The sequence below is a fragment of the Panulirus ornatus genome, chromosome 12 (assembly GCF_036320965.1).
Source record: "Panulirus ornatus isolate Po-2019 chromosome 12, ASM3632096v1, whole genome shotgun sequence".
NCBI classification, from domain to species: Eukaryota; Metazoa; Arthropoda; class Malacostraca; order Decapoda; family Palinuridae; genus Panulirus; species Panulirus ornatus.
The window spans coordinates 18,855,053-18,880,934 of record NC_092235.1 but is presented as its reverse complement, the minus strand read 5'-3'; the positions used below and the strand labels follow the sequence as shown (position 1 = coordinate 18,880,934).

General features: G+C 47.7%; 1 protein-coding gene across 1 annotated transcript in view; it reads right to left on the bottom strand.

Annotated features, from left to right (window-relative positions):
• The window catches only part of LOC139751828 (uncharacterized), a 1,080,599-nt gene extending 1,079,215 nt beyond the window's left edge, over positions 1–1,384 (bottom strand). Inside the window, 1 exon segment of the mRNA XM_071667449.1 lies at positions 1–1,384. Within this exon segment, the coding sequence (XP_071523550.1) occupies positions 1–383 (383 nt within the window). The 5' untranslated portion in view covers positions 384–1,384.
• Between the last annotated feature and the right edge of the window lie 24,498 nt (positions 1,385–25,882).

The window sequence follows — 25,882 nt, the reverse complement described above, 5'->3', positions numbered from 1 at the left end:
GACCCCAGGTTCGGGGGACACACGACCTGAGGAGGAGTGCTCGAGTAACTGGCCTGTGGAGATGGCGCGTCGGTAACTTCTGGGGACAGCGTCTGGTCTTTGCCTCTCTCCGACAGGTCTTCCGACGACCTCACTTCGCCGTCGTTCTCGAGCGACTTGAGGAAGAGTTCTTCGGATGATTTGAGCTCCTTTTCGATACCTCTCGGCCTCTCGTACAGGTCCTCTGATGACTTAAGCTGCCTGTCGTTCTCTCGACGGGACTTTCTGAACTGGGACCGGCTGGAGGACCTGCTCGCCGCCTTGTGTTCCAGCGAGGGGCTGGACGCACTGCGGTGTATCCACCAGCTCAAGAGCGGCGTGTACTTTTTCTCCGTGCCTTCCATGGCGTCCCTACACACAGCACCTTCAACGGGTCCGTCTGTTAACTACTTAGTCACACCTGACGGTCAAGCATTTCCCTGCGGCTTCAGAACATATCGATAATTACATACCGAACACAATGGTGTCTGCCAGATCACCACACAAGGGATGATGAACGACAGACATGAACACAATGCTCCACCTCCATCGTAAAGAACCGTCCCCTGCTGCCATGACAAACCCCAAGAGACATAACCTAATCGTCCAGTTACGTTCTGCTCAATATCCACACACTGTAGTAGTCGTACACACCTGAATTCATTCGTTTCATTGGCTCAGTCATCTTAGTGGCCTCTATCGACCGTGTGATGCATTCCGTTTCTACTGATAACTGGACTTAGCTTACGAATTCTTCTGAGCCTCACCTCCACCACTGACTGCACACCACTGGGTAACACCTGTCGTGCCACTGGATACCACTGTCATACCTACTGGTTACGCACCTCACACAGTTGGACACCAAACCTTAACATTACGCGATACCACACGTCACACCACTTGTTACCACTGTCACACCACCTATTACCACTGTCACACCACTGGGTACCACACGCCACACACACGGGGCACCAGCACACCTGTACAATCATCAATAACGTGGCCACCTGTAGCCACAAGTTGAGTAAGCTGCCTAAGATCATGTCACTCAGGCGAAGTAATCATTGGGGTACTCGAGCCCCACGTTCAAACGACCCAGATACGCAGACGAAGTAATTCAACGATGAATTACATTAGTTCTGTTCTAAACATCAATATGTACCCATGGACTATGCACGTTATCACCCTGTCCAAAGCTCCAAAGCCCACGTCAAGGCCAGGCCCTCGTCAAGACCAGGCTCACGTCAAGACCAGGCCCTCGTCAAGACCAGGCCCACGTCAAGACCAGGCCCACGTCAAGACCAGGCCCTCGTCAAGACCAGGCCCTCGTCAAGACCAGGCCCTCGTCAAGGCGAGGTCCACGTCAAGACCAGGCCCACGTCAAGACCAGGCCTTCGTCAAGACCAGGCCCTCGTCAAGACCAGGCCCACGTCAAGACCAGGCCCACGTCAAGACCAGGCCCTCGTCAAGACCAGGCCCTCGTCAAGACCAGGCCCTCGTCAAGACCAGGCCCTCGTCAAGACCAGGCCCTCATCAAGACCAGGCCCACGTCAAGGAGAAGCCTTAAACAAAATACACACAGGAGTAAAGACATGGAGGACCACGGAGAACATGGCAAAACCAACCTACGGCTTTGCAGAGCAAGTGAGTGGAGGAGGAGGGACTCTGCTTATTTAGAGAGGGCACAGGGCTACCCTCAGGAAGACATGAAAAGGGGCAAGGAGGTCCAAAAAGCCTGGCCAGGTAGGGCGAGACACACATCACTCATGACAGAGTGGTATAAGATAAAAAAAAAAAGAAGAAAACAGCGGACATCAGCAACTGCATTATACCAACACAGGAACAGCTGGTTAGGTAACAGCGGCAGGGGGCGGGGTGGTGGTGTTCCCTCCTCCTTTCCCCCACAGACAGAGGGCGTGTCACAGATGCACCAGAATTAGCGCCATTAGAGTCTTGAGAGACTTGCCTTGCACGGCCACCGACACTCCTCCAAGCAACGTACACCTCCGCCCGCAGACGTTAAGGACTGTTTACGCCTACAATACCACCGCGTGCGCCCCGTGTCAGGCCACACTCGCCTCCGTGAACTGGTGACTTATGGTCAGTTTACGCTTGCAGCAGCACCTACGGTGTGAGTCGAGGTGTCCGAGAATGGCAATATTCACCTCTGTGTAGTGGTGACATAAGGTCAGTTTACGCTTGCAGCAGCACCACGGTGTGAGTTGAGGCGCCCGTGACTGGCCACATTAACCTCTGTGTACTGGTGACATAAGGTCAGTTTATACAAGTGTGGCATTGGTGCCTGGCCAAATCCACCTCTCTAAACTTATGACCTAAGGTCAGTTTTATGCTCAAATCGCCAGGAAAGTCTGAGGCATAGACCTCCTTTACCCGCCCACATCCATACACAGATCAAACAGCCATGGTGGCATCACTCAACCCTTGCTGCAGACCCCTCCTCTCCTTGAATGTGGCATTTACCCCCTTTACCCGCCTCTATCTATACACAGATCAAACAGCCATGGTGACATCACGCCCCCTACAGACCCTCTTCTCCTTGAATAAGGCATTGACCTCCTTTACCCGCCCACATTCATACACAGATCAAACAGCCATGGTGACATCACCCAACCCTTGCTGCAGAACCTCCTCTCCTTCCCAACCGCGCACACGTCTCAGTCTCTTGACGGGAACTCCCTCACTCCTTCCAGTAGCTTCCCCCCCCCCCCCCCCACACACACACACACACCACATCCTCCACAACATCTTACCATAACAGTAGTTCGTAATGGTTATCTTCTCCCCCCATCCCCCCGAACCTCCGTCGAAATGTCCAAAAGCAAGAGAGAGAGAGAGAGAGAGAGAGAGAGAGAGAGAGAGAGAGAGAGAGAGAGAGAGAGAGAGAGAGAGAGAGAGAGAGAGAGGCAAGCAAATCGCTGGTCCGCGTAACACGTCTTACTCCAGAACACAGCACCCACCCCACCAGTCCCCTCCCCATCCCCTAAAAACCTCGCACATCTCTGTCCCAGACCCACACACCTAAGACGCGCCCAGAGAGAGAGAGAGAGAGAGAGAGAGAGAGAGAGAGAGAGAGAGAGAGAGAGAAGAGAGACAGGCTGATATTGCCTTTCGAGGAGAGAGAGAGAGAGAGAGAGAGAGAGAGAGAGAGAGAGAGAGAGAGAGAGAGAGAGAGAGAGTGTGTGTGTGTGTGTGTGTGTGTGCACGCCCGCGCGCGTGTGTGTGTGTGTGTGAAGGTGACACGCACACATGACCGTCCCCTTCCCTCACCCTCTCGAAGGTGGAAGCTTTCAACTCGCGCGTCATCCAAACTTCGCCTCGCTCCTCAGCGCCCCTACTAGCCAGCCTCTCGCTCCACTCCCGGCCTCCTCCTCCTCTTCCTCCTCCACGCATCTCGATAATGCCTCCAAAGAGCCGTCTGGCAGACTCCACAATGTCTCGAGACGGCCTAATATCCCGGAGTTTTTGTATTATCTTTCGCTTATCAGGTAGTCTTCAGAATATCTCCATACGGCCGAATATCTCCGAAGTCTTTTTTCATCTTCTGCTTATCGGGCAGTCTTCAGAATATCTCGATACGGCGAAATATCCCCGGAGTCTTTGCATCATCTTCCGCTTATCAGGCAGTCTTCAGAATATCTCGATACGACCGAATATCCCCGGAGTTTCTGCATTATCTTCCGTTCATTGTCTCGATAGGGGGCAAATATTCCCAGAGTCTTTGTATTATCAGGCAGTCTTCAGAATATCTCCACACGGGCGAATATTCCCGGAGTCTTTGTATCAACTCCCGCCCATTGTCTCGATACGGGCGAATATCCCATCGGAATATTATTCCCTTGAGCACGAAGGTGGCGTGGCCACTGGGCATGATGGTCTGGTATTTGACCTGATTCTTTATTATATAAGAGTCAGGTCAAAGGTCAATCATCCCCCCCTATCATACCAAAGGTCAGCCACCCCCAGCCATCATACCAAAGGTCACCCAATCCCCATCACACCACAGATCACCCACCCCATCATATCGAAGGTCACCTACCCATCCCCCATCATACCAAAGGTCAAACACCCCCCCTCCACATCATACCAAAGGTCAGCCCTCTTCCCACATACCGTGGGGGGAAGGGGGGGGGGTGTCGTATCGTGTGCTCAAGAGGTTAAGCGAAAATCGACTTTCCACGTCTCGAACCTTTTACTCAACCTGTCCCTCCTCCCTCCTCACCTCTCCTCCCATCTTAAGCTGGGAGTGACTGGGGCAGTGTTGGTCTCGACCAGTCTGGTCGTGGTCGCTCAATGGCCGATGATTATCTGGCAATCGAGAACCTGATGGCTGAGGACACTCTGGGGCAGTCGTGCACCAGACTGGTCGAGGTGTTTGTGGCACTGGTCGAGGTGTTTTGTGGGAGCCGTGCACCTGACTGGTCGAGGCAAATGCGTGTGTGTGTGTGTGTGTGTGTGTGTGTGTTTGATGGTTAACGATGGTGACGTGTGTGTGCCAATTACCCTGCAGGCGTCCCTCCGCCACACTCGCCTCTGCGTACTGACCGCAGTCCCGCCAGGCGCGGCAGGCCGCGCCTGGCGGCAACCACTCGAGAAAAATGGCCAAGGAAAACGATTTTCCTTGTGGCAAAGCACTTGAGTTAACTTGAGGCACACGAACCAGGAGGAGATAGCAGGAAATGAACGTCAGGATTGTGTGTGTGTGTGTGAGAGAGAGAGAGAGAGAGAGAGAGAGAGAGAGAGAGAGAGAGAGAGAGAGAGAGAGAGAGAGAGAGAGAGAGAGAGAGAGAGAGAGAGAGCAGCAGTACCTCCAGAACGTAACCCATGTACAGTACATACGTCCACCTTCCTCTCCCATGTACAGTGCATGTGATCACCCTTCACCCATGTATAGTCCATGCGTTCTCCCCCCCCCCCCCGTCACCCACGTACATACAATCACACCTTGCCCACGTACACAACTAACGGCGAGCCCTTCCCACCACAGCAACAGTGGTGAGTACTTAATCCATGTAGTTCAACAATGGTAGAACCACGCCCCCACGTACACTATACCACAATCAGTGGGGGAGGGTGGGGGCGATGATCACGACCCACGTACAACACTGGCACCCCCACCATCCACCCATGAAACCCCGGCAGAAGAACACCCCACTTGAAAAAGAAAAAAAAACACACACACACACCCATCACGAGGTACAATTTACAACCCTGCCTTGGGCCGCATTGCCTATCGTCTTGAGGATCAATACATAACATAAAACACCAGGAAAGAACACTAACGCCACCCCATTTGTTTTGATTTACTGTTACGCCGGGGTGGAGGGGCCTTCGATCAACACAACGGCAGCCCCTCGTGCAACACTCCCAGGTGTTGCGAAGGCTTCAGCCCTCAGCCAGTGGAGCTGTGGAACACTTCACCTGGTGTTCAGGTGGCTCTACCTCACCCAGTGGTCCTGTGGAACACTTCACCTGGTGTTCAGGTGGCTCTACCTGAGCCAGTGGACCAGTTGAAGACTTCACCTGGTGTTCAGGTGGCTCTACCTGAGGCAGTGGAGCTGTGGAACACTTCACCTGGTGTTCAGGTGGCTCTACCTCAGCCAGTGGACCAGTTGAAGACTTCACCTGGTGTTCAGGTGGCTCTACCTGAGGCAGTGGAGCTGTGGAACACTTCACCTGGTGTTCAGGTGGCTCTACCTCAGCCAGTGGAGCTGTGGAACACTTCACCTGGTGTTCAGGTGGCTCTACCTCAGCCAGTGGACCAGTTGAAGACTTCACCTGGTGTTCAGGTGGCTCTACCTGAGGCAGTGGAGCTGTGGAACACTTCACCTGGTGTTCAGGTGGCTCTACCTCAGCCAGTGGAGCTGTGGAACACTTCACCTGGTGTTCAGGTGGCTCTACCTCAGCCAGTGGACCAGTTGAAGACTTCACCTGGTGTTCAGGTGGCTCTACCTGAGGCAGTGGAGCTGTGGAACACTTCACCTGGTGTTCAGGTGGCTCTACCTCACCCAGTGGTCCTGTGGAACACTTCACCTGGTGTTCAGGTGGCTCTATCTCAGCCAGTGGAGCTGTGGAACACTTCACCTGGTGTTCAGGTGGCTCTACCTTACTGGCTATGAGCCACCGAAGGCTGCCAGTGGAGGCTCCCTTCGTCCAATGGCTCCTCCTCTCCCTTGCAGGGCGACACAGCTGACGACTCCTGCAATGGTCCTGTAGGAGGAGGCACTCCGGCCCCTCCTCATTAAAGAGGTGGAGTGAGGAACGACTGAGGTGTGGCGAACACCTTGTGACGCAACGACTGATGACGTGTGGGTCTGTCTGCACATTTCCAATCTTGGATTCCAGCTCATTCAACAGACATTTTATTATCATTATTATTAGCATTATCATTAGCATTATTATCATTATCATTATTATTATTACTACTGCTACTACTATTACTATCATTATTATCATTATTATTGTTGTTATCATCACTATTACTACTAAAATTATCATTATCATTTCTATAATCATTATCATAAAATCATTATCAAAATCATTATTATCATTATTGTTATTATCACTTGTCGTCTGGTCTCAACCAGTCACTAGTAGTGGTGATGAGAGAGACGTAACTCATGAAGTCATGTCCATCAATATATGGACTATTTTGATGTGTTTTTAACATCAAGATTCGCAAGACAGAAAATGACCTTCGCAGTGTTCAAAATAGATATCTACAAATTTTCATTTTCATAGTTCTTCTTCTACTGCTACTATTAATACAATCACTACACCTGCTACTACTACTACTACTAGTTGTAGTAGTTGTAACAAGAGTAGTAGTAGTAGTAGTAGTAGTAGTAGTAGTAGTAGTAGTAGTAACAGAACCACAACACAACCATGACCAATACGGTCACCATCATCCACAACTGATCGATGTCAACACCTACGGTGCATTACGTCAGGATCGAACTTACAAGAACTATGATCATTGTATTGACTGGAGTAACGCCATCTCAGTTATTAACTCTAACTCTATTACCACGAGAAATATCATTGAATCTTCTATTATCAAATACACAAACAATTTTAATCTTAATATTAGTGATGGTCTATACAAATTAGATGACTTTATTGTTGATAAAATTTGTAAAATGACAAGTTTATGAACGCTCGTTGTATCTTTTGGACAATCACATGTTTACCAAATGGCGTCCTAGCTTCGTCTCTTCGATGTATATCAACTGACTGTTATATTTCTCTCTTGTGTCTCCCCTGATGATGTGATTATTACACGAAAGTGCACTTGGGAATTTATCGTGTTTCATTTTCCCCTTGGACTCATAGGAATATCTTTATCACGCGCAAAATTGTGATCCTCTCCAACATATATATATATATATATATATATATATATATATATATATATATCCTTTCCCCCCACCAGAAACGTGATATTTTTACCCAGGGAGAACAGGTGAGGGCCACTAAGGGGCTGTCATCTACTGAGGTACATAACAGCAGGAGCCGGGCGGAGGAGGCACGACCCGCTACGTCACCCTCACCAGGGTAATGCTGGCCAGGGGGCATGATGACAACATGGCCACACTGAGAGGACGCGGGGGAGACACACACACACACACACACACACACACACACACACACACACACACACAAATCCCCCCACCCCTCCATGGAAACATTTTGAAAGTGTAGATGTTGTTCATATAAATCCCCCCCCCCCCCTCCCAAAGAAACATCCTGATGATGATGGCGATGTTTATGTATACATTTTTTTTCTCCACCTCATACTAGAAACATTCTGGTAATGGCGTGGTGGTCTCTATATAAACATGCGTCACTATGCCCTGGGGGCTGTGGCGGGGGGATGAGAGAGAGAGAGAGAGAGAGAGAGAGAGAGAGAGAGAGAGAGAGAGAGAGAGAGAGAGAGAGAGAGAGAGAGAGAGAGAGGCTGGGGGGACGGGACGACAATAGACACCCACGCTGCCTTGCGTCCTTTTCCACAGAAGCTGGGAGAGAAATATATATATATATATATATATATATATATATATATATATATATATATATATATATATATATATATATATTTTTTTTTTTTTTTTTCTTTCTATTTTAATACTATTCGCCATTTCCCACGTTAGGGAGGTAGCGTTAAGAACAGAGGACTGAGCCTTTGAGGGAATATCCTCACTTGGCCCACTTCTCTGTTTTTCTTTTGGAAAATTAAAAACGAGAGGGGAGGATTTCCAGCCCCCCGCTCCCTTCCCTTTTAGTCGCCTTCTACGACCCGCAGGGAATACATGGGAAGCATTTCCTTCATGCACTGTATGTCTGACGAATTTACATCTAACAAAAGTGCTATGATATACAACCACTTTTCAATTACACCAGCATCAATATTAACAACACCAGCATCAATATTAACAACACCAGCATCAATATTAACAACACCTGCATCAATATTAACAACACCAGCATCAATATTAACAACACCTGCATCAATATTAACAACACCAGCATCAATATCAACACCAGCATCAATATTAACAACACCTACATCAATATTAACAACACCAGCATCAATATTAACAACACCTACATCAATATTAACAACACCAGCATCAATATTAACAACACCAGCATCAATATTAACAACACCTACATCAATATTAACAACACCAGCATCAATATTAACAACACCTGCATCAATATTAACAACACCAGCATCAATATTAACAACACCTACATCAATATTAACAACACCAGCATCAATATTAACAACACCAGCATCAATATTAACAACACCAGCATCAATATTAACAACACCAGCATCAATATTAACAACACCAGCATCAATATTAACAACACCTACATCAATATTAACAACACCAGCATCAATATTAACAACACCTGCATCAATATTAACAACACCAGCATCAATATCAACACCAGCATCAATATTAACAACACCTACATCAATATTAACAACACCAGCATCAATATCAACAACACCTACATCAATATTAACAACACCAGCATCAATATTAACAACACCAGCATCAATATTAACAACACCAGCATCAATATTACAACACCAGCATCAATATTAACAACACCTACATCAATATTAACAACACCAGCATCAATATTACAACACCAGCATCAATATTAACAACACCTACATCAATATTAACAACACCAGCATCAATATTAACAACACCAGCATCAATATTAACAACACCAGCATCAATATTAACAACACCAGCATCAATATTAACAACACCAGCATCAATATCAACACCAGCATCAATATTAACAACACCTGCATCAATATTAACAACACCAGCATCAATATTAACAACACCAGCATCAATATTAACAACACCAGCATCAATATTAACACCAGCATCAATATTAACAACACCTACATCAATATTAACAACACCAGCATCAATATCAACAACACCAGCATCAATATCAACACCAGCATCAATATTAACAACACCAGCATCAATATTAACAACACCAGCATCAATATTAACACCAGCATTCGAATTAACAACTAGCATCAATATTAACAACACCAGCATCAATATCAACAACACCAGCATCAATATCAACACCAGCATCAATATTAACAACACCAGCATCAATATTAACAAACCAGCATCAATATTAACACCATCAATACACCACAATAACAACACAGCAACATTCACAACCCATATAACCAATCAATTAAACCACTATTAACACACATCAATAACACCAATATAACACACCTACATAATTACACCAGCACAATATCAACAACGCCTATCACACACACAATAAAACACCGCACAATTTACAACCCATCAATTAACACCAGCTCAATATTACACCACATCATTTAACACCGCTCATATAAACACTGCATAATTTAACACCAGCATCATATTAAACACAGCACATTAACAACACTAGCTTTGGGGATTAACTGATGGATGTGTAACACAGCTTAGCATATCCTATATAGGCTTCGTAAGGTCTGACGGATTTGTATTCAACAAAAGTGCTATGATATACAATACCACATCTCAACCAAAGTATTAACAAGAGCTTGAATATACCAATTCAAACTTCGCCAACTACGATCCACAGCGATCAAACCAAACGTCACGTCTATCACGCGTTTCCTGAATCGAATCACGCGTCACTGAATCGAATCACGCGTCACTGAATCGAATCACACCGACACTGAATCGAATCACGCGTCACTGAATCGAATCACACCGACACTGAATCGAAACACGCGTCACTGAATCGAATCACGCGTCACTGAATCGAATCACACCGACACTGAATCGAATCACGCGTCACTGAATTGAATCACGCGTCACTGGATCGAATCACGCGTCACTGAATAGAATCACGCGTTATTGAATCGAATCACGCGTCACTGAATCGAATCACGCGTCACTGAATCGAATCACACCGACACTGAATCGAATCACGCGTCACTGAATCGAATCACGCGTCACTGAATCGAACCACGCGTCACTGAATCGAATCACGCGTCACTGAATCGAATCACGCGTCATTGAATCGAATCACGCGTCATTGAATCGAATCACGCGTCACTGAATCGAATCACGCGTCACTGAATCGAATCACGCGTCACTGAATCGAATCACGCGTCACTGAATAGAATCACGCGTTATTGAATCGAATCACGCGTCACTGAATCGAATCACACCGACACTGAATCGAATCACTCGTCACTGAACCGAATCACGCGTCACTGAATCGAATTGAAGCCTTTTTCTAAATACCTTCATTTGATGCGAGACGTGAAGGTTCCAAGACACATTCCAGGTGTCATAATACAGAAACATTTTCCCCATATTTGATCTATTCTTTCTATTCTATAACCTATGAGCCAAGGGTCTCCCAGGAATGTATATAGTTTATAGGAATGTATATAGTATATAGTATATAGTTCAGACGACTGAACTGTGTGTGTGCTGAAATACGCCAGAGACTATAAAAAAAAAAGTATTTCAGTTAATTTCACTGTGTTCCAACTATGTTCAATGACCTACTTACGAGACATATCGTGTGTTCAGCTGAGTATAATGGTGTCATAAGGCTGTCATTATACACGGACGATGATGATTGGCCAAGCGAAGATAATCGCACATTGTCAATACACACACACACACACACACACACACACACCCCTGCTCTCCACCCAACCACATTTTGCCCACTAAGGGCGAAGAGTGTTGATACCTATATACATTATGGCAATCCATTTTTTTGGTGGTGGTGGTGGGGAGGTAGGAGGTGGAGGTGAGCAAGGACGGACAGCTAATTGGGCAGGATGTTTCCTGAACTTAATTGGCCAAGTGTAAAAGGGTAAGCCGGCATTGTGATGGACGAAAATGGTTGTGTGTGTGTGTGTGTGTGTGTGTGTATCAGAGAGAGAGAGAGAGAGAGAGAGAGAGAGAGAGAGAGAGAGAGAGAGAGAGAGAGAGAGAGAGAGAGAGAGAGCATCACACACATACACACACACTGTCTTATGTAATGTTGGCTCTTATCTCCTCTCCTCACTAAGAATAACAGTGTGTGTGTGTGTGTGTGTGTGTGTGTGTGTGTGTGTGTGTGTGTACACCACTGGCTGGTCAGGTGGGGGTCATTACGAGCGTATTCTTCACACACCCCCCCACCCACATCTGATCCCAAAGAGACATCACTAACACTGCCTTTATCACGTTAATATTATCAATAATATTATCATTATCACCTCTTCAAATATACATAAGGCATCTCTCTCTCTCTCTCTCTTCTCTCTCTCTCAGCGGACATAACCAGAGGCCTCGCTCAGCATGAATAATTAACCTACCCGAAAGCCAAAGGCCCACCACACGTGAAATGCCTTAATGATATCTGAAACATATCCTACAGCGGGGGTTACCACAGTGTGTGTTATTATATATTTGTACTGGACGTGGAGGGAGTTCGACACTCGTGGGGGCTACCCATCTCTTGTACTGGACGGGGAGGGAGTTCTACACTCGTGGGGGCCCCATCTCATGTACTGGACGGGGAGGGAGTTCTACACTCGTCGGGGCCCCATCTCTTGTACTGGACGGGGAGGGAGTTCTACACTCGTCGGGGCCCCATCTGTTGTACTGGACGGGGAGGGAGTTCAACACTCATCGGGGCCCCATCTCTTGTACTGGACGGGGAGGGAGTTCAACACTCATCGGGGCCCCATCTCTTGTACTGGACGGGGAGGGAGTTCTACACTCGTGGGGGCTACCCATCTCATGTACTGGACGGGGAGGGAGTTCTACACTCGTCGGGGCCCCATCTCTTGTACTGGACGGGGAGGGAAGGTAAGGGAGTTCTACACTCGTCGGGGCCCCATCTCTTGTACTGGACGGGGAGGGAGTTCTACACTCGTCGGGGCCCCATCTCTTGTACTGGACGGGGAGGGAGTTCTACACTCGTCGGGGCCCCATCTCTTGTACTGGACGGGGAGGGAGTTCAACACTCATCGGGGCCCCATCTCTTGTACTGGACGGGGAGGGAGTTCAACACTCATCGGGGCCCCATCTCTTGTACTGGACGGGGAGGGAGTTCTACACTCGTGGGGGCTACCCATCTCATGTACTGGACGGGGAGGGAGTTCTACACTCGTGGGGGCTACCCATCTCATGTACTGGACGGGGAGGGAGTTCTACACTCGTGGGGGCTACCCATCTCATGTACTGGACGGGGAGGGAGTTCTACACTCGTGGGGGCTACCCATCTCATGTACTGGACGGGGAGGGAGTTCAACACTCATCGGGGCCCCATCTCTTGTACTGGACGGGGAGGGAGTTCTACACTCGTGGGGGCTACCCATCTCATGTACTGGACGGGGAGGGAGTTCTACACTCGTCGGGGCCCCATCTCTTGTACTGGACGGGGAGGGAGTTCTACACTCGTCGGGGCCCCATCTCTTGTACTGGACGGGGAGGGAGTTCTACACTCGTGGGGGCTACCCATCTCATGTACTGGACGGGGAGGGAGTTCAACACTCATCGGGGCCCCATCTCTTGTACTGGACGGGGAGGGAGTTCAACACTCATCGGGGCCCCATCTCTTGTACTGGACGGGGAGGGAGTTCTACACTCGTGGGGGCTACCCATCTCATGTACTGGACGGGGAGGGAGTTCAACACTCATCGGGGCCCCATCTCTTGTACTGGACGGGGAGGGAGTTCAACACTCATCGGGGCCCCATCTCTTGTACTGGACGGGGAGGGAGTTCTACACTCGTGGGGGCTACCCATCTCATGTACTGGACGGGGAGGGAGTTCAACACTCATCGGGGCCCCATCTCTTGTACTGGACGGGGAGGGAGTTCTACACTCGTCGGGGCCCCATCTCTTGTACTGGACGGGGAGGGAGTTCTACACTCGTGGGGGCTACCCATCTCATGTACTGGACGGGGAGGGAGTTCAACACTCATCGGGGCCCCATCTCTTGTACTGGACGGGGAGGGAGTTCTACACTCGTGGGGGCTACCCATCTCATGTACTGGACGGGGAGGGAGTTCTACACTCATCGGGGCCCCATCTCTTGTACTGGACGGGGAGGGAGTTCTACACTCGTGGGGGCTACCCATCTCATGTACTGGACGGGGAGGGAGTTCTACACTCGTGGGGGCTACCCATCTCATGTACTGGACGGGGAGGGAGTTCAACACTCATCGGGGCCCCATCTCTTGTACTGGACGGGTAGGGAAGGTAAGGGAGTTCTACACACGTGAGGCCCCCTACCCCGCTCCCGCCCATCTCTTGACCCTTTCCTCTCCCCATACAAGAGTTCAGATTCCTGCACGCAGTAAGCTACCCACCTTTACAACGCCCCTCACTCATCTTTGCCCCGTCCATCAACCACTCGTGTCCCACGCGAGTGCTTCTCCACGTATCTGTGGCACACCACGATCACCATGGCGTCCCTCTGCACGATTTCGTGTCGGCCATCCGAGATGACCGACGCCTCCTTCTATGTGGATGGCCGGCTCAGACAACACAAAGCAACTGCCCTTCACCTTGTACTTTAAGTGGGAGGGGAAAAATAAAAGAAGGGTCGGCCAAGATATTTGGCTGTGCCTGATACACACCCACACCCACACACCCACATCCACACCCCCACACACCACAACTGCACCCAAAACCACATGTAACATCTCACAAGGCAGGAACTGCTGGTAGAAATAATAATTAAGACCACCACAAAGGTGAGGAGTCTGTAACCCAGCCTTACCTACGGTGAGTACAGCAGCCTGACCCACTTTCCTTTTCGATAGCACTACCCGACGTGTCATGGCCAGCCATACTACTGACTCCAGAGGCTAAGTCAAGGATTAATCTAAACCAAGGATTAATCTAAGTCAAGGGTTTAATCTAAATCAAGGTTTAATCTAAATCAAGGATTAATCTAAATCAAGGTTTAATCTAAATCAGGGGATTAATCTAAACCAAGGGATTAATCTAAATCAAGGTTTAATCTAAATCAAGGTTTAATCTAAATCAAGGTTTAATCTAAATCAAGGTTTAATCTAAATCAAGGTTTAATCTAAATCAAGGGATTAATCTAAACCAAGGATTAATCTAAGTCAAGGGTTTAATCTAAATCCGGGAATTAATCTAAGCCAAGGGATTAATCTAAATCAGCGGTAGCAGTAGTATAGTAGTGGTGGTGGTGGTAGTAGTAGTATAGTAGCAGTAGTAGTAGTAGTGGTGGTAGTGGTGGCGGTGGTTGCTGTTGTAGTAGTATTAGTAGTAGTAGTAGTAGTAGTAGTAGTAATGGTGGTGGTGGTTTTTGTTATTGTTGTTGTAGTAGTAGTAGTAGTAGTAGTAGTAGTGGTAGTAGTATAGTAGTAGTAAAAGTAGTAGTAGTAAAAGTAGAAGTGATAGTAGTAGTAGTAGTAGTAGTAGTAGTAGTAGTAGTAGTATAAGAAGTAGTAGTAAAAGTAGTAGTAGTAGCAGTAGTAGTAGTAGTAGTAGCAGTAGTAGTAGAAGTAGTAGTAAAAGTAGTAGTAGTAGCAGTAGTAGTAGTAGTAGTAGTAGTAGTAGTAGTAGTAGTAGTAGTAGTAGTAGTAGTAGTAATGGTGGTGGCGGCAAAAATGATGACTTAAAAGTGTTCTTATCAGTGCTGGCGGTAGAGACAGCAGTGTTGGAGATACAACAGCTGTATTCTACATCTCCACCTTCACGATACAAAAATACATTTCCTCCGAAATATGAAGATTTGATTTAGAGGAGTTTGTAATGCGCCAGAAAAGCCGCTAGCCTTCGGCGCTTTTACGCTTGAAAAAAGACATCAAAAAACGTAAAATATCTTACACGAAATCGTACATTTCGGTCTTTTAAAAGATATCTAAATACTTAAAGCTATCGACATATATACTTTTGGTATCCTTTAAATGATATCTAAACACTTAAAACCATCGATATCATATCATACACTTCGGTCTCCTTTAAAATATACCTAAACACTTAATACTATCCATATGAAATCATTTACTTTAAAAGATACCTAAACACTTCAAAAATATCTATGTAAAATCGTACATTAGTCATCAATTCTGCCCATAAAATATCAAGACAAATACTTGGTGTATACCATACGTAACAGCATCCAAACCCACACACACACACACACCTCTTTCCTGTTCCTCTATACTCTTTTAACACTCACGATTCCACTGTAAGCATTTCAACTCGCTTTCCCCTCCCTCTCTCTCCCTCCCTCACTATGATACTCAGTTCTCTTTACAGCAATCAATACACTCCCTCTCTTATATCCGAACCTGTTGCAGTACAGTGGAAATAGGGGAGCACTGACGTGGTCTAATATCAAGTGCCAAAACTCAATACCAAGGCCACGTATCTCTCTATATTTCATTCGTTTTCTACAACTGAGTTTCATCACTCGTTTTCTACAACTGACTTTCATCACTCGTTTTCTACGACGCAAGTCTCGTCACTCGTTTTCTACGACTCAAGTTTCATCACTCGTTTTCTACGACTCATGTTTCATAACTCGTTTTCCACAACTACCAGTTTCATCACCGTATCCTACAACTCCCAGTTTCATCACTTGTTCTCTACAACTCCCAGTTTCATTACCCGTTTTCTACAACTCTCCCTTCCAAAACTCCACAATTCAACCCAATACTAAACCTAACCTGCAGGACATAACTCCATCCTCAGCTCTATCTGTACACCTTAGAAAATGAGCATCGTAAATCCTGCTTCCCGAGGCAAGCAGAGGGCGTTGTACAGGTGTCGCAATGATACATTCCTGTGAGAAGAAACTGCGTATATCATTCGCTTATCATTCTTGGGAGAAGAAACTGCGTATATCATTCGCCTCAGAACGGAGCACTGCTCACATACCTGAGTTCCTCTTCTTCCACTTCTAAGTCAAAGTAGAATAAAGGAAAAACCTGAAGTCTTATCAACTCTTTGTCTGTTATCATATCTCTTCATCCAACCCAATGACGCTTTTTTTCCCCTCACTGTTCTACAGGTATCATTCCGGCCACAGCTCGTGTGAGGTGCCTCCCTGTGTTCCGCTGCAAGCGCGTCTGGCTGCGGCTCCAGCTGCTTCCCACAGCTTCTGTGTGGAGACCAGCCCCACGAGGATTGACCGTTATAAGACCCCTAGTTCCTGGTAGAGGAAAGCTGTGCTATTCTCCTTCGTCGTCTGCATCGCCCTAGTCCCATGACCTGAGGTGCTACACTTGACCCCTCTCTCTGATCTTTCTCGTACACGTATTACCTCACCTCTAACCCGATATGGCCGTGCCTGTGTCCATCGCCGAGCCCCGTGTCAATGCCGGCGAATGTCTGAAAGAAAACACTAACCCATGCTTGTGTATGCTGGAGACACATCCCATTATCTTAAATGGTACTGTTTACGCCAGGTTAAAAACGGGGGCGGAGAAATTCACCGAGGAGGAAAACCACCTTGGGTCTTGGGACACTGGCCACGACCACCACCAGCAACCACGACATATTACATTGTTCTCACAGCCGCACTTACAGACAGACCTGTGTGGCTACCACCACCACCTGGCCTGTTCGGCTATCAACGCCCTGACCTGTGTGGCCACCACCACCTGGCCTGTTCGGCTATCAACGCCCTGACCTGTGTGGCTACCACCACCTGGCCTGTTAGGCTACCAACGCCCTGGCCTGTGTGGCTACCACCACCTGGCCTGTTCGGCTACCAACGCCCTGACCTGTGTGGCTACCACCACCACCTGGCCTGTTCGGCTACCAACGCCCTGACCTGCGTGGCTACCACCACCACCTGGCCTGTTAGGCTACCAACGCCCTGACCTGTGTGGCCGCCAACGCCTGTACACACCGTCAGCAGTTTAACATCAACTTCGACGGTGCGATCCAGCGGCATCGCAGTATAACCCGAAGGGCATTAAGGCCTGATCTCGGACTTGACCATTAGGGGTCGATTCATACGTCACGCCAATACACCCAAGGGTCGTAAAGTCGTGTTGATGAGTCGTATCACCCCTCCTCAAGGGTCGTTCCGTCGTGCTAAATTCACCGCAACCTCAGGTCCTTTCCACCAGCTGAAGACGGACAAGTTACGGAATCAAACTAACAATACGCGTCCCCATTTCCACATACACAGCCCCAGAACCTCCCGTTTCTTCTTGACTCTACACAAACAACGGGACCTTGGTCCACACTGACATCCAATACTAATGGCCAAAACATCACGCTAGCTAAAAGGACAAGCAATACAAAAAGGCTGTCGGGCGAGGAGGGAGGTGAACTTCCAACGTTTAACTCCAACACGAGAAGGAAGACATACTCTCTCTCTCTCTCTCTCTCTTCTCTCTCTCTCTCTCTCTCTCTCTCTCTCTCTCTCTCTCTCTCTCTCTCTCTCTCTCTCTCGAACTCGGAGGTTGCTGGCAATGTATGATGGAGGTCAAAACGTCTCCACCCCGGCGGTGGCAGTACTACAATTTCATGTTGGCTTGACGACACAACACGACTCCTGAGGCGTGATCTGGGGAGAAACGAACTCCAGAGACTACAAAAAACAAGTAAATCTTCTCTTAAAATGATCAAAGTTGGACAAGACTTTAAATACATTATATAAATGATATTCCCATTTTCTCTGTTCTCTGTTCATATCTTTGGGGAAGTGTTATACATCCAATGCATTCATCTGTTCTTCATTCAGGGTGTCGGGTCGTCATGAATATATGTACTGAATGTTACATTCACGATGAGTTTACTGCAGAGACCAAACTTCGGGAAGTGCAAGGCCCATCATAACGTTAACATGTTATACAAATATCTTGAAGGAGACTCACAACCCTGTGTGTGTGTGTCAAATATGTATACATACACATACGTACGTACATATACACAGGGAAACAAATACAGGTACACGCACACAGAGCAACAGCGATAACAACATCGCATGGGGTAACCATCTTGTACTGTAGCTATCGTATGGGGTAACCACCTTGTACTGTAGCCATCGCATGGGGTAACCATCTTGTACTGTAGCTATCGTATGGGGTAACCATCTTGTACTGTAGCTATCGTATGGGGTAACCATCTTGTACTGTAGCTATCGTATGGGGTAACCATCTTGTACTGTAGCTATCGTATGGGGTAACCATCTTGTACAGTAGCTATCGTATGAGGTAACCATCTTGTACAGTAGCTATCGTATGAGGTAACCATCTTGTACAGTAGCTATCGTATGGGGTAACCATCTTGTCCTGCAGTTATCGTATGGGGTAACCATCTTGTACTGTAGCTATCGTATGGGGTAACCATCTTGTACTGCAGTTATCGTATGGGGTAACCATCTTGTACTGTAGCCATCGTATGGGGTAACCATCTTGTCCTGTAACCACCTTGTACTGTAGCCATCGTATGAGGTAACCATCTTGTACAGTAGCTATCGTATGGGGTAACCATCTTGTACTGTAGTCATCGTATGAGGTAACCATCGTATGGGGTAACCACCTTGTACTGTAGCCATCGTATGAGGTAACCATCTTGTACTGCAGTTATCGTATGGGGTAACCATCTTGTACTGCAGTTATCGTATGGGGTAACCATCTTGTACAGTAGCTATCGTATGGGGTAACCACCTTGTACATGATCGTGCGCCTTACCAACAAACGCTGTGCAGTGTTTCCCCACTCTGCCTGGCCACACCGATCCCAGCGCTCCACAATCGTGGACGTCAGCGAGTGCGGAGTATCGGGAATGTGTGTATATACACACACACACACAAAGCCACAAGAATTTCGGCCCTCCCTCCCTCCTTCTCTCTCTCTCAGCGGACATAACCAGAGGCCTCGCTCAGCATGAATAATTAACCTACCCGAAAGCTAAAGGCTCACCACACGTGAAATGCCTTAATGATATCTGAAACATATCCTACAGCGGAGGTTACCACAGTGTGTGTTATATATTTGTACTGGACGTGGAGGGAGTTCGACACTCGTGGGGGCTACCCATCTGTTGTACTGGACGGGGAGGGAGTTCTACACTCGTGGGGGCCCAATCTCATGTACTGGACGGGGAGGGAGTTCTACACTCATCGGGGCCCCATCTCTTGTACTGGACGGGGAGGGAAGGTAAGGGAGTTCTACACACGTGAGGCCCCCTACCCCGCTCCCGCCCATCTCTTGACCCTTTCCTCTCCCCATACAAGAGTTCTGATTCCTGCACGCAGTAAGCTACCCACCTTTACAACGCCCTCACTCATCTTTGCCCCGTCCATCAACCACTCGTGTCCCACGCGAGTGCTTCTCCACGTCTTCTGTGGCACACCACGATCACCATGGCGTCCCTCTGCACGATTTCGTGTCGGCCATCCGAGATGACCGACGCCTCCTTCTATGTGGATGGCCGGCTCAGACAACACAAAGCAACTGCCCTTCACCTTGTACTTTAAGTGGGAGGGGAAAAATAAAAGAAGGGTCGGCCAAGATATTTGGCTGTGCCTGATACACACCCACACCCCCACTTACCCACCCACACACCCACATCCACACCCCCACACACCACAACTGCACCCAAAACCACATGTAACATCTCACAAGGCAGGAACTGCTGGTAGAAATAATAATTAAGACCACCACAAAGGTGAGGAGTCTGTAACCCAGCCTTACCTACGGTGAGTACAGCAGCCTGACCCACGTTCCTTTTCGATAGCACTACCCGACGTGTCATGGCCAGCCATACTACTGACTCCAGAGGCTAAGTCAAGGGATTAATCTATATCAAGGGATTAATCTAAGTCATGGCATTAATCTAAACCTAGGAATCTAAATCAAGGGATTAATCTAAGTCAAGGGTTTAATCTAAATCAGGGGATTAATCTAAACCAAGGGATTAATCTAAATCAAGGGTTTAATCTAAATCAAGGGATTAATCTAAATCAAGGGATTAATCTAAACCAAGGGATTAATCTAAATCAAGGGTATAAATCTAAATCAAGGGTTTAATCTAAATCCGGGAATTAATCTAAGCCAAGGGATTAATCTAAATCAAGGGTTTAATCTAAATCAGGGATTTGATAAAAACCAAGGGATTAATCTAAATCATGGGGTTAATCTAACCCAAGGGATCAATTTAAATCATGGGGTTAATCTAAACCAAGGGATTAATCTAAATAATGGGGTTAACCTAAACCAAAGGGATTAATCTAAATCAAGGGATTAATCTAAATCAAAGGATTAATCTGCGTTGACCAGGTCTCTTGCAGACATTCCTCCCGAAAAAACCTCTTCCACGTCGAAGAAGAAGGTTCTAGGAAGAGATGGCAAGCAGTATGAAGTGAAAACTTCAAAACCAGACTATATGCCACCTCCGCCTCAGGCGGGCGCTTGGCTGTACTACACACACACACGCAGGCTTCCACAAGACTCCCGGCAGCCAGCCACGCAAGGGAAGAGGTAAACAAATAAGAAGACTTGACAAAACTGATGGCTCTTAAATGACGCGTCTCCGCTGAGAGGGAGGGGCAACACTGCTCCAACGGCGTCCCGATGGTGTGTGTGTGTGTGTGTGTGTGTTGTCCGGTGGCCTGCACAGTGCGTGCTCACGTGGATATTTCACAAGAGAGACATCCGGGACACGGGGGGCGCGCGGTGGCCGGGGGGGGCGCGCGGGGCGCGGGACACGGGGGGGGCCGCGCCCTCCCTCCCCCGTCTCACAACGGTGTATCTCTCATTCATCGCGTCCTCTTGCTTTTAACACGCGCCATCCCGTTTGGATACGCGTTATATACCAGTGGCGACCCCCGCGCGCTAACCACCGCTGACGTCAGGGCACGAGCGTGAAAGGCCATGATCAATTATGACCGCCAGTGTGTTGAATCAGCCAACACAAGAACAAGTCACAGACTTTATAGTCACAATTCAAGTCGTCTGGCGGGTCACAATCAGCCGAGGTACGTGGAGCAATGGTATTGTTGTTGTTCTTATCTACACAATCGAGATGGGGTCATGTTTTCCCTCGTGTCTTCAGAAAAAGAAAATAGATCATTGAGAATGCCATCTACCCAGCCTTGTGTGTGTGTGTGTGTGTGTGTGTGTCTTCATTAAACTACAGCCTAACGACCGCACGCACCCGACTGGGGAGGAACGAGGCGCCGAGCAAACAAGCAACCACCCCCCCCCACCCCCCCCCCAACGTAATTTCCAGTGGGTCTTGCACCCCCCCTCCCCCCTTAAGCAAGAGCCAATCAGCGTTAAGCTCCTCTTGAGCGGTGGAGGGCAATGCAGGTGAGCGAGGACATGGCCTCCAGGAGGGCATGACCCCCCTCCCCAAGGGTGCAAGCTCGTCTCCTGAAGTAAAGGTCAGGTACCCTCCCCCCCCCCTTTGGTCAGGACCTGCCTGCCGGTTCTCTCCTGACGAAGGCACGGACGGGGGAAGTAGATGCTCCGCGCAACAAGCAATACTTGATCGAGCGAGTCTGATAACGGAGATAAGCTTGGAACGTTATCTCTTCAACGAAGGGCAGAGTTGACACGACTTGCACACATGCAGCCAGCGAGGCCCTAGGGTCACATGCAGGCTATCTGAGCAGACACGAAGGACCAGAATGTATCGGATCAGAACAATATGCTTCCGGAATCTATTAACATGCGATCAGGCGCCGCTTCTCTGGCGATGTAGATCCTCCAGGCCCTTGCAGGGAATCGGGTTCACAGCCACCTGAGGAGGAAGTCGAGTGACGCCAACTCTTTCCCCTTTTTTTTTTTTATCTTTCCAGGCCACATGGCCACCTCCGGGTGAGGCCTTCGCCCGTGCCCCTGGTGCCAGCTACCTAGACAAACGTAAGCTGAGCTGGCAAATGACTTACGACTCCTATTGAACGAGACATGACCACCTGACATCACAGATAAAACAGATTCTGAAGGCTGGTTGGGGGTTCTCTCCACGCCTGATTATATAAGTAGAAGTAAGTTGTGGAACGGCAATACTTATAACATTCTACTTTTAAAGTTGATTATCTCTGGACGTGCTCTCAAGTGGTACGACTTTTGACCGCTCTAACTTTCCTCGGGAAAATCATGGGAGAAAATGTATTTTTTTTTTCTTTTTTTTTGACTTCGCTACTTTCTTCGCCGGAGTGGGTGTTCCTTTGTGGTGGTGGGAGGGAGAGGGAAGAGGGGTGTGTTTCCCCACCACGGAACTGCCAGTGGGACAACGCGACACCTCAAATCCTCTGCAGCAGCGAACCAAACGCCCAGGCGAAATGCAGACGAAACAAAAGAATAATCTAACGGACATGTGAGGTCGTCCATATTATGCCATCTTTACCTGAATAGATTAAATATGAAGATGATCGCCAACAAATACTCCATGATCCTCCCGTCGCCCTACCACGGGTCTATCACCAGACAACACTTGGCGCCCTAGACTATATACACAACAGGCGAGTCTATAACTTGATAACAACAGTACGGTGAGAGAGAGACACTCTTGTTATATATCCGAGGGCACGAGTACTGTCATTACCCGAGGCAATACACACACCTACCACCATACTATGTGCACATAACCACGGGGGAAATGAAACACGGTAAGTTCCCAAGCGCACTTTCGTGTAATGATCACACCGCCAGGGGTGATGCGAGAATGAGATTGAAGACGAGCCAGTGGCGTCTTAGCTACGTCTCTTCCTTGTGTATCAACCGACTGTTCTGTCTCCTGTCTCATTCGTGTATCTCCCCTGACGATGTGATCATTACACGAAAGTGCACTTGGGAACTTATCGTGTTTTATTTTCCCCGCTGATATATATATTTCATTTATTTATCTATTTTGCTTTGGCGCTGTCTCCCGCGTTTGCGAGGTAGAGCAAGGAAACAGACGAAAGAAATGGCCCAACCCACCCCCATACACATGTATGTACATACACGTCCCCACACGCAAATATACATACCCATACATCTCAATGTACACATATATACATACACACAGACATATACATATATACACATGCACACAATTCACACTGTCTGCCTTTATTCATTCCCATCGCCACCTCGCCACACATGAAATAACATCCCCCTCCCCCCTCATGTGTGCGAGGTAGCGCTAGGAAAAGACAACAAAGGTCCCATTCGTTCACACTCAGTCTCTAGCTGTCATGCAATAATGCCCGAAACCACAGCTCCCTTTCCACATCCAGGCCCTACGAAACTTTCCATGGTTTACCCCAGACGCTTCACATGCCCTGATTCAATCCACTGACAGCACGTCGACCCCGGTATACCACATCGATCCAATTCACTCTATTCCTTGCCCGCCTTTCACCCTCCTGCATGTTCAGGCCCCGATCACTCAAAATCTTTTTCACTCCATTTTTCCACCTCCAATTTGGTCTCCCACTTCTCCTCGTTCCCTTCACCGCCGACACATATATCCTCTTGGTCAATCTTTCCTCACTCATTCTCTCCATGCGCCCAAACCATTTCAAAACACCCTCTTCTGCTCTCTCAACCACGCTGTTCTTATTTTCACACATCTCTCTTACCCTTACATTACTTTCCCGATCAAACCACCTCACACCACATATTGTCCTCAAACATCTCATTTCCAGCACATCCACCCTCCTGCGCACTACTCTATCCATAGCCCACGCCTCGCAACCATACAACATTGATGGAACCACTATTCCTTCAAACATAGCCATTTTTGCTTTCCGAGATAATGTTCTCGACTTCCACACATTCTTCAAGGCTCCCAGGATTTTCGCCACCTCCCCCACCCTATGATTCACTTCCGCTTCCATGGTTCCATCCGCTGCCAGATCCACTCCCAGATATCTAAAACACTTTACTTCCTCCAGTTTTTCTCCATTCAAACTTACCTCCCAATTGACTTGACCCTAAACCCTACTGTACCTAATAACCTTGCTCTTATTCACATTTACTCTTAACTTTCTTCTTTCACACACTTTACCAAACTCAGTCACCAGCTTCTGCAGTTTCTCACATGAATCAGCCACCAGCGCTGTATCATCAGCGAACAACTACTGACTCACTTCCCAAGCTCTCTCATCCCCAACAGACTGCATACTTGCCCCTCTTTCCAAAACTCTTGCATTCACCTCCCTAACAACCCCATCCATAAACAAATTAAACAACCATGGAGACATCACACACCCCTGCCGCAAACCTACATTCACTGAAAACCAATCACTTTCCCCTCTTCCTACACGTGAAAGTTTTTATCGAGGATGTAAGGCATATATATATATATATATATATATATATATATATATATATATATATATATATATATATATATATACACAACTAATTTCTTGTCCAGAGGTGTGTGGGTCGACCCTCTAGGGCAAAATGCACAGTATACTGGAAAACAGCGATAGACTAATCAACATACACAAATGTCCTCCTTGGTTAAAACTACGGCATGCTAAACTGCTCTATCGTCCTTCTTGATTTAACGACCCACTACAATTACTCTGCTAAATACTTCTGACCCATTATGGCCTCTCTCTCATCAGCGTTCCGGACGAGAGCAAACACTGTCATAAAATACGCATCATCATACATTCTCAGGCACGCTGATGGCTAACATGAGACGCAACTTCAATGTACGCAGTTGGCAACCTTCCCCCAAACGAATAGATCACACGATTCGCCTTTTAAAACAGCAACGACAAGAACGATTTACAGTCACGTGTAACTACCTAATGAGTGCGGGGGGGGAGGCGGTAGTATTACCCACTCGCTCGTGTGATCACCAAAATGTGATTACTCAACTGTGGTGGTACGTGGTGGTGAGGGAGGGAGGGTATCGCAAACCCGTGGCAAAAAAAAATCTCTTTTCGGTATGTGATCACTGTTTATGCCCTGTGTGGAGAGAGAGAGAGAGAGAGAGAGAGAGAGAGAGAGAGAGAGAGAGAGAGAGAGAGAGAGAGAAAGTTGCTCCTCATAATAACTCTGTACAGAGGTACCAGGTCTTAACACACACACACACACACACACACAGCAGAGCAGATCAGGTACCCATTTTTACACATGTCCAGAGGTTGGGTGTGGGCCGACTGTCTCGCCTAGGATTCGAACCCACATGCGGGTCCGACTCCTACCATGGCCCGTGCTGCCTCATGGTCAGTAACGCTGACCGCTACACCCTGTGTGTGTGTGTGTGTGTGTGTGTGTGTGTGTGTGTGTGTGAAACTGGATTCCTAAGGAAGAGAGAACAGTGGATATGAGGAGGAGGAGGAGGAGGAGTAGTAGTAGGAGG